This window comes from Falco peregrinus, chromosome 3, assembly GCF_023634155.1.
Source record: "Falco peregrinus isolate bFalPer1 chromosome 3, bFalPer1.pri, whole genome shotgun sequence".
In the NCBI taxonomy this organism is placed as follows: Eukaryota; Metazoa; Chordata; class Aves; order Falconiformes; family Falconidae; genus Falco; species Falco peregrinus.
Window position 1 is genome coordinate 72,915,728 of NC_073723.1, and position 14,746 is coordinate 72,930,473.

A 14,746-nucleotide genomic window follows, 5' to 3' on the forward strand; every position below is an offset into this window, starting at 1 on the left:
ATATGGGAAAGTTCATTTTGTTTCTGTCTTGCTTGAAAACAAACAAACAGTAGATCAGCAACATGACCATATATATTTATATATGTATATATGTATATAAAAGGGGTAGAAAATAAGGGGTATGAAAAAATAATGCAAGCATGCCTGTGAGGTCTGAAATGGAGCTGAGTGCGCACTTCTTTGTAGAAGACAATGAGTGGTTGATGATTGCTGACGTACACTGGGAAAAAATAGAAAGCTTATTTAAAAGGAGACTGTATTAAAATAGGCACTTTTTAATTCTTGAAACTATTTTTGTCACATCTGGGACTCCTGAAGTAAGTGTTTGCTTCTAATGATTTCTCAAGTAAGGACTGACAGGCTTTGCAGAAGGATTTGAGCTTGTCAGATGTTCCACCATTGGTAAAAACTACACAAAGAACAATGGAAATAGCACATGGAGTTAAACTGTTAAAAAAGCTGAAAAGAAAAGGAGAGGGGTGTGTCCAACAGTGCAGCCTTTCTGCATGTTGCATTGCAGGGAAACGTTCGCAGAGGATCTGTCTGCTGAACATCCTGGCCACTGCCTGCCTAAGCGCTGAGCAGGTGCAGGAGGATGGAGAGGTTTCACCTTCGTGGTATATTTAAGACTCAGCCAGAAGAGTTTGTTAAAGTCTGGAAGCAGAGAGGAGTAATGAGTCTTGCTGCCTGGGGATCAGGCTAGAATAAAGTGCGAAGAAAACTTCTGTTGAGAGGAATTGGTGGACATCTAATGCAACTGCGCACATCCCATGAGAAAACAAATAACCCAATGCTCAACACCGGGAGATGTGTTTGAATTCATCGCTTCACCACTCCTAATACTGAAATGCGGTGGCACAGACCCATTAAATGAATGTCTTCATATGACTTTCTACCCTCATTACAATTTTGCTTGTCCCTAATAGGAGTAGTTTTATATCAAATGCCAATATTGTAAGGAGCATAATGGGATGGGAGGAGTGGTAGGCTAACACAAAGCAAGAAATGTTCTATGGAGAAGTCACATCTGCTACTCCGAATTTCACAGTGAATTTGTTCACCTTCAAAAACTTACAAGCCTTTTTTTGTGGCGATGAGGGCAGCTTTAGTTAGCAGTGAGCAATCAAAGCCCAGCGGGTGGAGCAGTCAGGTTTGATCCCAGGTTGTGGCAACCTGAATTGGCCGCTCAAGGATAACGGAGGGCTGACTTTGTCCTCTAACTCAATGGTCAATTAAACCTGGGATACATTTACTGGATTTTGTTTTGAAATTGTTTTAATTTGTCCCAGCGAAATACCCCTGAAAGTTTTGAACTGTAGCAAGTACTGTTCTCATTTGTTTGCACGGAACATGTCGGAACAACTTATGCATTTTTTTCCGCTATGCTGAGCTTCACTATCATCATAAATTGCTTATTTAAGTTCAAATGTCAGTTAATTCTTAGGTAAATAAATTCTTGGGGTTTAGAACTGAAATGAAGCAGTACATATAGAATATCAGCTGAGGAGAGGGGGAGGGAAAAGACTTAAAGGTCCTCAAAGAATGGGGGCACTTATTAGAGAAACATTTCTTATTTCAACAGCAGTATGACAGATTTTCAGCTGTACTTTCAACTTGGAGAGTCTATAATCACAATGGGAAGTTCTGTGGAGGCCTCTAAAAACAGTAAAATGTGTATACATAGTGTGAGATATGCCCTCTCCCCACACCCTGACTAAGGCAGTCCAGTGAAAAAACATGTTTCTCTGTGTGTGTAAGAACCATTTTCTGTAAAATTTTCATAAGGATTGGTAATTTGCAAACTTCATGCTCCTGCAGCCCTCCAGTACTAACAAAAGCTACCGAAGTACTAAATTAAATTTCAGACTCTGAGCCTACTAGAAGCTGAGGTCAAAATTTGGAGGAAAGTCGCTCCCATTTTAGTTACCAGCAACACCAAGGTAGTTAGTGATAGTGTTGGCTTCAGTTCTGACAATTTTTACAGCTTCATTTGTACAGCTAGTTTTGTGGGATGACAGTGACTATCTTTTGCTAGGGGTGCTCATATCTGATGCTGACACTGATGTGTCTTCCTCAGAACTGATTGCAGCTGAGTTCCTTGTTCAGTTGCATCTTATGACTCTCGAGCCATCTTCTTGCATGTGTGTGTTCGTTGTTTTGGTATTTTTCCCCCTTTTCTCCCATTAGCTCTGCTACTTTGCTCAGAGTGTCTTTCAGTGACCTAAGTATAAACCAAAGAGGATTTCTTTCCTGTGTTTAGAGGTGAGGTGAGTTGTGCGGATTATGGAATTTTTAACCTTTAACCATTATCTATCTTGTCACCCTCCCTCCAGAGCCCTAGTGTGAAGCTCCTGTCCTTGCCCCCTCGTTATTGTTAGTGTCCCTCCACCTGCCACTCATCATAGAGAGAGTCAACAACTTTGGAAATGTGACTGCCTTTAAAATGAGCAACTAAGACTTTGCTTCCTTTTACCTTTCTTGAAGAGAAGCTGACCTATGCTCAGCCAGTCTGCTTTTCTCAGCAGGTCTTTTAGTAGGGGATAAAATGAAGGGTTGCTCTGGTTGGAGGAACAGTTTTGTTCTCTGGAGTAGCAACAGCTGTGCTGGTGCTGTGTTGTACAGATGTGTCCAAAGTAATAGGAACACAAGGTTTCCCAAAGAGGGATGTTTATATGCTGGAGAGGAATTTTTTCTTCTTCCAAGGCTTGTGCAGCTTTGTATCACCTGTTGATAGACGACTTAATAATGTGGACTAATTATTATGTCAGCTAACTGACTTGCTGAGGATGTGAGGTTCCTCCCTCTTGTAGAACCGATGTCTCTACCCCTCTGCCTGCAGGGAGGGGTCCCTGGTGTTTGGAAATACTGGAGTACCCTAAGACCCGGCAGAGTAGGAGCCACTTGGGTAACTGCTATGAGTACAAAGCCATGCACGTATTTCCTGCCCACTCTTTTCCAGTTTTTCATTTCTGTTTCATGCTCCTTTTCCCGTAGGCCTAGGCAAACAGGGGGTGTTCAGTTGCGCAGGCTCATGGTTTTGCACTGTGTGGCAGGGAAAGGAGAATTAATTCTGAGCTGGGAATGGCTTGTGTGTTTATGTCCTCAGAATGGGTTTTGCACGTAGATGCATGAAAAATTCCCAAAGCAGGAGGTAGCATGGGTGTCTCTGCCTTGGCCCTCATGGTGTTTTCCAGGCCATTAATGCTGAGCTGCTTGTGCCTGCTTGGTGTCCTGCCGTGGCCAGTGCTCTCAGCAACACACACACTATTTTCCAGTCAAACCAACTTGCCAGAATGGACAACTTCATGTCTGTGGGGCAGTTTGCTACCAGTGGCAGCTTCCCTATTCAAGCAGCCGTCCCACACTGCTGACTGCAGTAATAGGTAGGTGGGTGATATGGTTAAAGCTGTAGGTTGTAAATGTGGTTGATACTTCTCTCAACTTAATTTGCACCCAGCGCATGTGGGTACAGGGCTCCTACTGCACAACCTCTTCTCAGGAGATAAAAATCCTCAGTTCTAGTTAAAGCCTGTGTTTGCCGACTCATGAAGGTGTCTGTCCTTTCTCCTGAAGCTCAAGATCATCTGAGCTCCCTTCTGCTGTGCTTCTGCTAGTGAGCCAGCCCAGAGACTGCTTGCTGCTGGTACCTATAACTGGCACTCCCACCTCCTGCTCCTGTCCTCAGATCTATTTGATCTCTACTGAATTTAGCTTCTAAAGCTCAATAATTTGTTTAAAATCTTGTGTGGTGCTTGGCTTTGATGGCATCAGTAGCAGCCACTTTCTTGGGGCTGGTGAAGGACGTGCTCAGTGACTGGAGATGCCTCTTCCACCTTTCTTCTCCTGCCTGCTCTTCACTCTTTCCGTTCATTTGGCCCACCTCAGTGCCTCTTTACTAGGGGAGAGATTTTAAACCAGTTGCAATTTGCAAAGCTGGTGGCTCAAAATGCCTGCAGGCAAGAGAGGTCTGTGGCAACACTGACATGATGATACTGCCACCCAGGGTTGCCCTTGCCAGCAGCCCAACATGGGCTCCGGCCACCTCCTCCCCAACTCTTGCAGTGCAGCCCTAGACCCTCTGTTGCTCCTCTGCAATGTCATTTAGTGAGTAGTGGTGAATGCAGTAGCGCACTGGCAGAATCCCGATCAGCTCAAGAGACAGAGTGCTCTTGAAAGTGCACTCATGAATAGTATTCATGCGTATTAAAGTAATGGCCGTAAGTACTGTTCACCATCTAAAGAGATGGAAAAGGCAGTCAGTAACTGAAGACCGAGCTCAGATAAAAATCATGATGTTTAAAGCCACTGTAACAAACCTGTCAGTATCCTCAGCCAGTGAGAAGAAAATCCCTGTTAAATAAGTCAGCGACAGGGAGAGTCAGTTCGTTGAACAGCACACTGGTCCATTCTTTGGGCTGTGGTATGAGGGCACAGAAAAGCCCTGCTGATATCCATAGGGTGCTGTGGAAGTGCTGGGACAGGTCTTGCTGGGCTGGCTTCCAGAGCTAAGCAAGCCTGAGCAGAAAGGAACAGAAACGCTAATCTGGTCTTGGGGAGAACAGGCACACCATGCTGGGATTCGTAATGAACAAACAAGCTCTGAAAAGGCCAGAAAAATTTGATTATAAACCTTTAAGAAAAGGTGTTATATCTTTTAAAAGAAAGAGAAAGCTGAAAAAGTGCCTGTCTTGCTCTTGCCTTACCAACGTCTATTTTATTAATTATTTGAAAAAAGGGCTGCATTAGTAATCTTCCATGAATTCAGTAGCAATTTTGTGATTTTATAGGAAGTGTATTTGCTGTGACTGTGGAAACTCAACAGTTCAAGCAAACTTACTTCCCTGACCTCTCATTTTTTTTCTTGACCTCTTAGAGCAATGTTTTGCTTTGTTCTAGTTTCCCATTATTCTTGTGCAACTCTGAGCTGTTCACATCCTCCCAAAATTTCTGGTTGAATATACGTTTCACATTAAAGTAATTCTAGACTTTTTTTTCCTTTCTTGAATCAGCTTTGATGTATCTGAGTTTCTCCTGCCATCTGGTATTCTGCATTGAGAGCCACAATCCATGCTGTTAACTCCTTACTGGTATTTTCTCTTTTGCATGTGTTCGGTGGGACCACTAAGCTGCATCAGAAATCTGCAGAAAACACATTTCTGGTGGTTCTGAATTCCCTCTTCTTGGGCTTTATGTCATTTTGTGCTGCCTTGAGCGGGCATCTGTTAAAAAGCAAACAACTAAAAATGCTCTTTCCTCTAGCTGGCACCACGTTCCCACACTACTCCGGTTCTGGGGTGCAAAAGAACCCGGTTTAGGACACAAAACCCACCACATGCTGGTGGAGAAACTGCATGGAGAGGTTCAGTGTTTGCCTTCATGAAGCAATTGGTGATTATTCTCTGAAACTTCTCATTTGCTGAAGCAGAGACTTTACTATAGAGCTAGAAGATTCGCTCAACTTCAGTAATTTATGTGAAATAGTAAAATCTTTTTCTCCTGAATTCACACTCAGTGTGGTGCAGAAGAGAATAGTGGATGTATTACGTGTGGTTTGGATGTAAATGTTCAGCATATGTTTGATTATTTCCCCATTTGAAAAAGGGCTTAGACTACACTCATAAATACTGCAGTAATTGTATTTCAGGGCAGAAGCTTGTCTATCTATTTTCTCTAGATATGAACCCTCCAACTACTAGGATGCACATTTTGACTTTTTATTATAATGTGGTGTTGTAATAGTATTCCTCCTTCTCCAGGGAGGTTTTTATATATAGAATGTTTATATATATACACACACACACACACACATTAAAATGGTTTTGCTATGGGGGAAGCGAGCACTGAGTCCAAGAAGATAGGTTTTATATATTTTATTCATAAAAACAGATTTGCAACAATTTATTAAAAATTGATCTCATGCAGTATAAGGTTATACAAGAAATTCTTCATTTACATTTTATTCTGGCAGTTCCAGTCTAGTTTAAAGCATTTGTGCACTAACATCATTGGAAAATGGCATTGGGGCACAGCCTCTTCATAAATTTACAGTACATTTTTGCTGCAGTATAAAAGAACAGAAACATTAAATAGCTATATTCACTTGGTTGGTCTTGTTATCTGCAGTAAAGTAAAAAAAAAATGTTATGGGAGAAACTACAGTATCATTGAGACAAAGAATGTACTGCATGGTTTAAACCTAATAAACGTCACACAGTCAGTATTCACGAAGTTACAGACACACACACACTCACCTCCAATGGTCCAATACTTCTGATTTTTTTTTTCCTGCTAAGTTGGAATAATATTTCTACAGAGATCTTTGTGTATACATTATATACAATATTGTAATTTTCTCTTTTTAAAAATTAACATTCCTTTTAAAATAAACCAGGCCCTGATGATATTAATAAAGCAAGAGAATACTGTCAACACACATTGAGTGACAACGTCAGTGTTTAGTGCTTAAACAGAGTAATGAGTTCTATTTTATCTGTGTTTATACTTACATGTTTTTGTTCTAAAAGCTACAGATATTTCCATAACCTCTCTTACTGTATGTGCCAAGTGAAATATTTTGTGATGCTCCTGATTGTAAGATTCGGATACATATTCATGTTGGGTTTGGCCACTATGAGGTGTGTTTTATTTTTAATGGAGATTTATGCTAGCTTGTCAAAGCTGCGGTTAAGTCCCTCAGCTAATGAACCTCTTCAGCTGTGCTTCAGTCACTGCTGATTTCTAAACCTTTGTAGGAATGTCATTCCAAAGGTTCGGTCTGAGGTGCACAGGTGTTGGTCAAAGAAAACTGAGAGCCCAGTGGGAGCTTCATGTGTTTCCCCCGCTCCCCGCCCCCCCCCCCCCCCCCCCCCTCGCCCCATACTCCTAGCAAACAGCCCTGGCAGTGAGGTGCCACGTTTCCAGTCCCTTGGAAAAGAAGCTGCATGTGTATCTCACCTGTGCCTGAGGGTTTGGCTCCAGTGCTGGTCCAGATAATATGCCACTACAGTTCCTCCTAATTACTTCGGTTCAGGGGATGGAGCTAATGTGTAAAACCCATTGTTTTTTCACAGTCCTCTTCCGATTCAGATAAAATATTCTGTTGGTGAATTTGATTTGTCCTCTCTCTTATCCACTACCACTGTCACACACGCAGGTACAAAGCAAACAGTGTATATTCACATCTATGTGCTCTGCAGGTTTGCCTGCAGCAGCAAAGTGCTGTGCCCTACCCCTCCCCCCCCCCAAGTCCACTACATTATTTTGATTGTAATTATGTGTGACATAATTCAAACAAACTATGAAAAACAATCCGTCCTGTGACATTAAGACTTTACTACCCATCTACTACTCAGCTTCTTGAGTTACCAGCCCTAGGACTTTTCCAGACAGTTTAGTACCTTATGGTTGGTGGTGTTTATTTTGAAATAGGTGCAGAAACTGCTAAAAATGAAACTGCAGATGGTCAGCAGTCACTACCATCATCCCTGGAGAAGGGTGAAGCACTCTGCTTCCAACTAGCAGCTCTCCAGCTGGTGACAACTCAGAGCTTGGAGCTTCAGCCTCTGCTTGGGTTTTATGTACAGCTGCAAGTTAGAGGTGACCCTGCTCACAGCACTGCAGAGTCTCAATGACACCCGATGAATCATTTCTCACAGTCCTCCTTTCCTATCAAACATCGTCCCTGAAATGAAAACAAGCAAGACTAACCAGTGCAGAATGTTTCCAGCAATTTAACACAACTCTTGTAAAAATGAGAAAATGAGTGTATCTATTTCAGTAAATATGGTATAGCTCAACCATTGTACTTTTCTTACATGGATACAGTATAGAATTGCATGTTCTCAGCAGCCACATAAAGCTCAGTGACATTTGAGTGGTTTGTTGGGTTTTTTTCCCTAGTGTCTTTTTTGCAAGATCCGTATTTCCCAGCCTCCTTGTTGCTAGTAGAAATTTGGGAAGAAACGTTTTTCAGTGACTTGTATGTGAAGAAATAAAAACTCCATGAATAAGGCTACAGATCATACTCCTTGTGTCCTTCTCCTTTGCCTTCCCACACGAGTTACACGGGCACTCCTGTGATGAACGGCCTCAGCAGTAGCTCCTCCGTGGTAAGAGCCAATGTTACTTACATGTTTGTAGCAGAGTTCTAGGTCAGATGTTTAGTCCAGTCATTTGAGTACTTAAAAGCAGTTCAGGAAGCACTGATCTCCCTTTCCTACAGCCCCGAAACCATTACTCGGAAGGAGGGCGGCACGTGTCTGTGCCGAGGACTGGCACTGGGGCTTACACATGGACTGGCACAGCTAGCATCAACTCCTCCTATGGATGGCAGGTAGGCATGATGAAGAATCGGCAGCTGCAAAGACAGCCGACGCTGTATGCTGCGAGAGAGACAGAGAGGAGCGTTAGCCAAGAGGAAAATGTAATACATTACATGCTCGATGTGCTTGCAGGTTGTTGCAAGGATATTTTCTGTGCCTGCTGCTGTGATAGAGAGGGTTAATGCCAAGAGCATTACACTCGCTGCTGTAGAGCTATGCCACCACAGTGTTATTTCCCCTTGGGGAATTTTTCTGACAGGCTAGATACAACAAAGGAATCTAAGGATGCATTCTCAGCATCCCACAACCTTCTGAAATTCCCAGGCACTTTCAGCTTAATTGTCAGACTGCTGATACTAGAAAAAGGGAAAACCTTAAGTCTGCAATGAGGGCATATGGCTTAGCAACCCCCCACCCCTTGAAAAGTGATCTATTCCATTCAGAGCCCCGGCTGGCTAACTGCATAGACATGCATGAGATCACAGGCTGAGATTTAGCCATGCATCATTTAGCACAAGGATGTCAGAACTAAGGACAGCATTTTTGCAACTCCAGCTAAGGCAGACGCAGGTGTGTGGAGGAAGAGAATTCAGACTGATGGGTTTTTTCCAAGTAGTTCCTTTTTGCAGTTTAGGTCTGTGATTTTGAAGTGCTGGATGCTCTCAAGTTCCCACAAACAGTGCTTGGGACTGAGGAGTTGGCACGCTAAAAGCAGTCTAACCTACCACCCACACCAAAATTCAGTATTTAGGAACCCAGCATTCTTTATTCAATTTTCCAAGCAGATTGACGCCATGATTTGTTGGGTTTTTTTGTTTTGGTTTTGGTTTGTTTTTGAAAGGATACTAAACTGTGCTCACAGATATCCCAACTCACCACTTTTTGTGACGAGCATGGTGCCATAAGACAAGGGCTCTGCTACCCCCACGCTGAGGATATACTAGCACCTTTCACAAAATCAAAATCCAGCTGAGGTTTGTTAGAGATGTTTTCAGTGATTAAGATGTTACCATACCAGTATGGCTTCCCCATTTGAAGACATTCACTCTTGAAACACAGAAGCACTTTTTAAAGAGAAGGCAGATGTCAAAGTGACAGAGCTGAACCAAAGACTGGCTTTTTGATCCCAGGAGAAAAATGCCCATACAAAGCATTGTATCAGTACAATAGAGTTTCAAATTTGTGTTTCCCTGTTGACTGATACAATGACTGTGCATAGACAGGCCTTTATAAGAAGTATACATTTGAAAGCTTGCCTTTGGACAGCCTTTCTGATTCAAAAAACATTTCTTTTTTGCTTTGTGTTAGGAAGCGGAGACAGCTACCAAAGCATCCATTGCACTGTTTGGGGACCAAGCAGTATAGCTTTCAAATTCAAACGGAAAGAAATGTAATGCTGCTTCTCTTTGGTTTCTTCACTACAAATTCAGGCTTGTTTATACAGAGATGTAGCGCAAACATTTGTAGTCTGCCTAAGTCAGGAAACTCTTTCGCATTCCCCCTCCCCCAACCTCCCTTTAAAAGTTTGATGCAATATTAATCACAGTGTTGATGCATTGATCATTGTAGTGCTGGCAATGCATTTCTGGGTCTAAAGAAAATCCATTCATTGTTATTTTGCTACTGTGCCTGACAGTTTCTGGTGCTATCAATGAAATCATGCCTCGTTCCCAAGAAGTGCAGAGGTGGCATGGCTCGCTGCTTCCATGTGCTGAATCCTTATGAGCCTGACGCTGTGGATTGTCATTCTGTCTCTTGTTGCAGGGTCAAACGCAGAATTGCTTGCGCTTATTTTCCCACCAGTGGAAATGCTTACTTTGTTCTACTGTTACAGACTTCTCATTAAAGAGCTTTTTGAAGCTATTCCAAGAGAATCCAGTTGCATAATCCAGTGAATGGGATTTTTTTCCCACCCATTTAAGTGTTAGCCATACCATGGACAAAGCATGATTATTTGACTATGCCAATGGTGGCTGCAGTGGGTGGCAAATTTTCCTTTAACTGTACTTAAAGTTTACTTTCACTTGAAAACTTGGTTCCTGGAATTGGGGCAGAGGACTGTAGCCTGGAGACTCGCACACAATTAAGAGTTTAGGTAAAACTCTTAGGGAGGAACACAAAACAAAAAAAGTAAAAAAATCCAAACAAATGTGCCATTTTCTTCTTAACTGAAAGTAAATCTTGTACCTTACCTCACTCTCTGTAATTTTTTTTCTTTCTTCAATATCAGTGGTTTTTCCCTTCCCCCACTCCTACCACATTTTGTCAATGCTTTTGGGGTAACCCCTGATAGCAATACAGGCTGGGGGATGGAGGCATCAAGAGCAGCCCTGCTGAGGAGGACTTGGGGGTACTGGTGGGTGAGAAGCTGGATGTGAGCTGGGAATGTGTGCTCGCAGCCCAGAAAGCCAATTGAATCCTAGGTCACACCAAAAGAAGTGTGGTCAGCAGATCAAGGGAGGTGATTCTGCCCCTCTACTCTGCTCTCGTGAGGCCCCACCTGGAGCACTGCATCCAGCTCTGGAGCCCTCAGCACAGGAACGACATGGACCTGTTGGAGCAGGTCCAGAGGGGGGCCACAAAGATGATCAGAGGGATCAAACACCTCTCCTGTGAGGAAAGGCTGAGAAAGTTGGGTTGTTCAGCCTGCAGAAGGCTCCAGGCAGATGTTATTGCAGCCTTCCAGTACTTAAAGGGACTTATATAAAAGATGGGGACAAACTTTTTAGCAGGGCTCGTTGCGCTAGGACAATTGGTAATGGTTTTAAACTAGAAGTGAGTAGATTTAGATGAGATATAAGGAAGAATTTTTTACAATGAGGGTGGTGAAAAAAATGGGAACAGGTTGCCCAGAGAGGTGGTAGATGCCCAATCCCTGGAAACATCCAAGGTCAGGTTGGATGGGGCTCTGAGCAACCTGGTCTAGCTGAAGATGGCCCTGCTCATTGCAGGGGGGCTGGACTGGATGATATTTAAAGGTCCCTTCCAACCCAAACCATTCTGTGATTATATAAATTTGTTTCAAGTTGTCCATACAATATATATAAGTCAAAGCATATATATATATATATATACATATATATGGTCAAGTATGTTGGGGAGGGAATGGTTAGTATTAGTGGTTTTAGTCTTATAGGCAACCGCTGAAGGAGATGGAAAGAAAAGGTGGTGTACCACACACAGAGCAGCTACTCATCAGGTTACTGTGTTAGAATAGGGCATATATCTTCAGCTCTGTACAGAAATGCCATTTATTAGGGGTAATTAAAATAAAGTAAAAACTTGACTTCCAGTATCAATGTACATATGAATACAATACAATACACATGGGAATGCACGATGCTACAAAGGGAGCAGAGTCATGCGAAAAATATTTTGGTTCTGCTATAGAAAGCCACTGGTGAGATCTGTTGGTAAGCTGGGGGACTGAGACAACTGCTGCTACAGTGAAACATCTGAAGATCTGTGGGAGTGTGTAAACTGTGTCTAAGCATTCAGGGATCATTTCAGTTGATTCTTCAGCCCATTAATGTTGAGTTTTAGGAACTGCTGGGAAGCTGGAGAAATTCTAAAAGACTGCAGTAAAGCAAGATGTTGTACTAGTAAGTAAACCATTCTAAATCCACCTTATTTTAGTGACAGATTTGAATAGGACCATACATAGAGTAATACGAACCACTGCCAGTGAAGAAACTGAATAACAGAGCATGTTTATGCCAAGGCATGTGGCTATAATGCAATAATCCAGTCGTAACCAACATTTTTTATAAGAATTTTTTGTTACTAAAATTGTCATTACTGGCTCCAGCAGGGTATCTGACTGTCTTTTAAATGCTGCTAAAAGCAGAGCGAGCCTTAGCTCAAAAAAAAAAAAAATCCAGGTGGCTTCACAGCGGTTACCTACTTTAAAGGCTACAAAAATGACCACATATAGGACATACTCTATCAAAATGGCAGGTTTTAGTGGGGTCCTGCAGAAATCTGTCATCATTTTCACTCAGAGATCTGGAAGACTGTTATATATTGTTGCTGTTAAAATGAGAACACTATAAATTTTAAGGTGCCAAAACCTAATTCAATGGTTGTAAGCCACTGATGAGATGGGACCATGTGCAGGAATGAAGGTGCACAGAAGAATATCTTTTAAGGGTCACAGAAGATATCATATCGAATAGATTTGTGTGGCCACCATGCAGATAAGCTGACTGATGCAACCTTAAGATAAGTAAGGGGGGATTTCCCAAGCTGGAAGACCCTAGGGTGTAGGGGAGATCTGCCTCTCCTGTGAGAGCAGCTGATGAGGTGTGAGTGGGGCCGGGGTGATGGTGGCCAGCCCCCCACTCCCACAAAGGGCAGCCCTGGGTGGTGCTACCAGCAGGTCGGGCAAACAGAGCCTGGGGCAGCAGCTGGCACTGGAGGGCACTGCTTTGAAGAAGGGACCTTCCACTGGCCAAGTGGAGAGGCTTGAAGTCCACATAGCCCAGCAACTGGACACCATTCTGTGACCATCTGCACAGGTCAAGGGTGCTCATCCTACTGACCCTCAAGGCAAGCATGGTGGGCACTCATCTGAGAGCAATGGCGGCAGCCCCAGCAGCAGGGGGGTCTGTGCCATCTACCCCGGCAGAGACAACACCTCTGCCCAGACAGAGCTGCTGAAGGCAGCGGCTGCAGGGCAGGCCTCGGGCTGCGGGAACTGCCTCAACCTTTCTCCGGGGGCAGGGACCTGCCTGCAGAAGGTGCCCAGCTGGAGCAGTGCCTGCAGAGGTGGCCGAGCTGCAGGAGGTGGTGAGGAGGCTGCGTCACCTCAGGGATGCTGAGAAGTGGTCAGACAGCTGGTTCCAAGCGCAGCCTGCAGTGGACCCACAGCCCATGGCCAAATAGTCAAAACCTCTCCCACCAGCACACACAGAAGGGAGCGGGGACAATAACGCAGAAAATGGAAGCTCCCAACATCAAGGACCTGCAGGAGGAAAATCCTTCCCCTGACACCTGAGGTGCCCTTGCAGAGCCACTTGGCCGCCCTGCAGGCTGACGAGGAAAGCCCTGGCCCTGCAGGAGGTGCAGGAGGCGCTGGAGCGGAGTGAGGCAGCCCGGCCTGCCCCGAGCCACACCAGTGCGCTAGGGAAGGGAGACAGGTGATGGCAGCAGGCAACTTCTGAGGGGCACGGAGCCCCCGTCCGCTGGCCTGACTTTCTAGAGCTTTCTAGAGAGGTCTGTTGCTCACCAGGGGCTCGTGACAGGGGTGTCACTGAGAGACCAGCATCAGTCCACTGACCATCACCCACTGCTGCTGTCCCACTGGGCACCAGTGATACAGCCAGGAGCAGCCTGAGGAGTATCAAGAAGGATTACAGAGCTCTGGGAGTGGTGGTAAGGGACAATGGAGCACAGGCAGGTTTTTTCATCAGTCCTCCTTGTCAAAGGGAAGGGGCTTGGAAGGGCCAGTTGAATCTGGGGCATCAACAAATGGTTACAGGGCTGGTGCCACAGGCAGAGGTTCTGCTACTCGGACCACTGGACTCACTTTGAAAAACCTGGTCTACTGGGGGCTGATGGGTCCCATCTGACAGAGAAGGGGAAGAGCATCCTTGGTCATAGGCTTGTCAAGCTGGTGAAGAGGGCTGGGGAAGGGGAACCTCAACCCATCCTCCTCCTACCAGCTGGATTGGGGGGTTGGAACTAGATGATCTTTAAGATCCTTTCCAACCCAACCCATTCTATGTTTCTGTAAATAACCATGGAAGGCCAGAAGTGCTGCCTGGTAAGTTGAAAAAAAAGCCTGTGTGTGCAGAAGCATTTTCTTAAAGAGCACAAACCTTGGAAAAAGGCGGTCTCTTGTAAAAGAGAGAGAATCACAAAACCCTAGTCCCGAAGACAACTACACTTCCCTTCTCTGGCAGGTCCAGTGTGCCTGGGTGGTGTGAGTCTTGTACCCAAACTGCCCACACATCCTCTGGGGAGACACTGATCTTTAGACCTGGCACAGTCACAGCTGTGCCAGTGCTGAACGACACTGTTTTGATTTAGCAGGCCTTTATTAATTTCTTTCCATAAATGTCAGTGACTGCTCAGATTTGTACTGGCCCACTCTTTAAGACCTTTAGGAAATCTCAGTCTTCTCATCAGTTACCACTAGCCTAGAAGAAGTTCTGTCATCACCAAATGGTTTTATCTTTTTTCTGTATTGAATCTCTATCGGGAGAACTGGATTATCTGAGTGTCTGTTTTTCTTAGCATCTCTCTTAATGTAAGGAGGCCACGTGCAGATGAGACTGCATTCAGACTACATTATTTCTGACAAATGGTGCTGGAAAAAGGCATAATAGCTATGCATTAAAACATGCTGCTGACCCCATAAAGTCAGAAGAACTTTCTCAGCAAGAGCTCTGCTTTTGTGAAATAACCAGATATTCAGCTAGTTG

At 44.1% G+C, this 14,746-nt stretch overlaps 1 protein-coding gene across 2 annotated transcripts in view; it reads right to left on the reverse strand.

Annotated features, from left to right (window-relative positions):
• Window positions 1-6,876: 6,876 nt before the first annotated feature.
• The window catches only part of GABBR2 (gamma-aminobutyric acid type B receptor subunit 2), a 487,842-nt gene continuing 479,972 nt past the window's right edge, over window positions 6,877-14,746 (reverse strand). For both annotated transcript variants that reach the window (XM_055800671.1, XM_005242566.4), the window contains exon 19: window positions 6,877-8,381. In XM_055800671.1, the coding sequence (XP_055656646.1) occupies window positions 8,216-8,381 (166 nt within the window). In that variant the 3' untranslated portion in view covers window positions 6,877-8,215. The remainder of the gene's footprint in view (window positions 8,382-14,746) is intronic.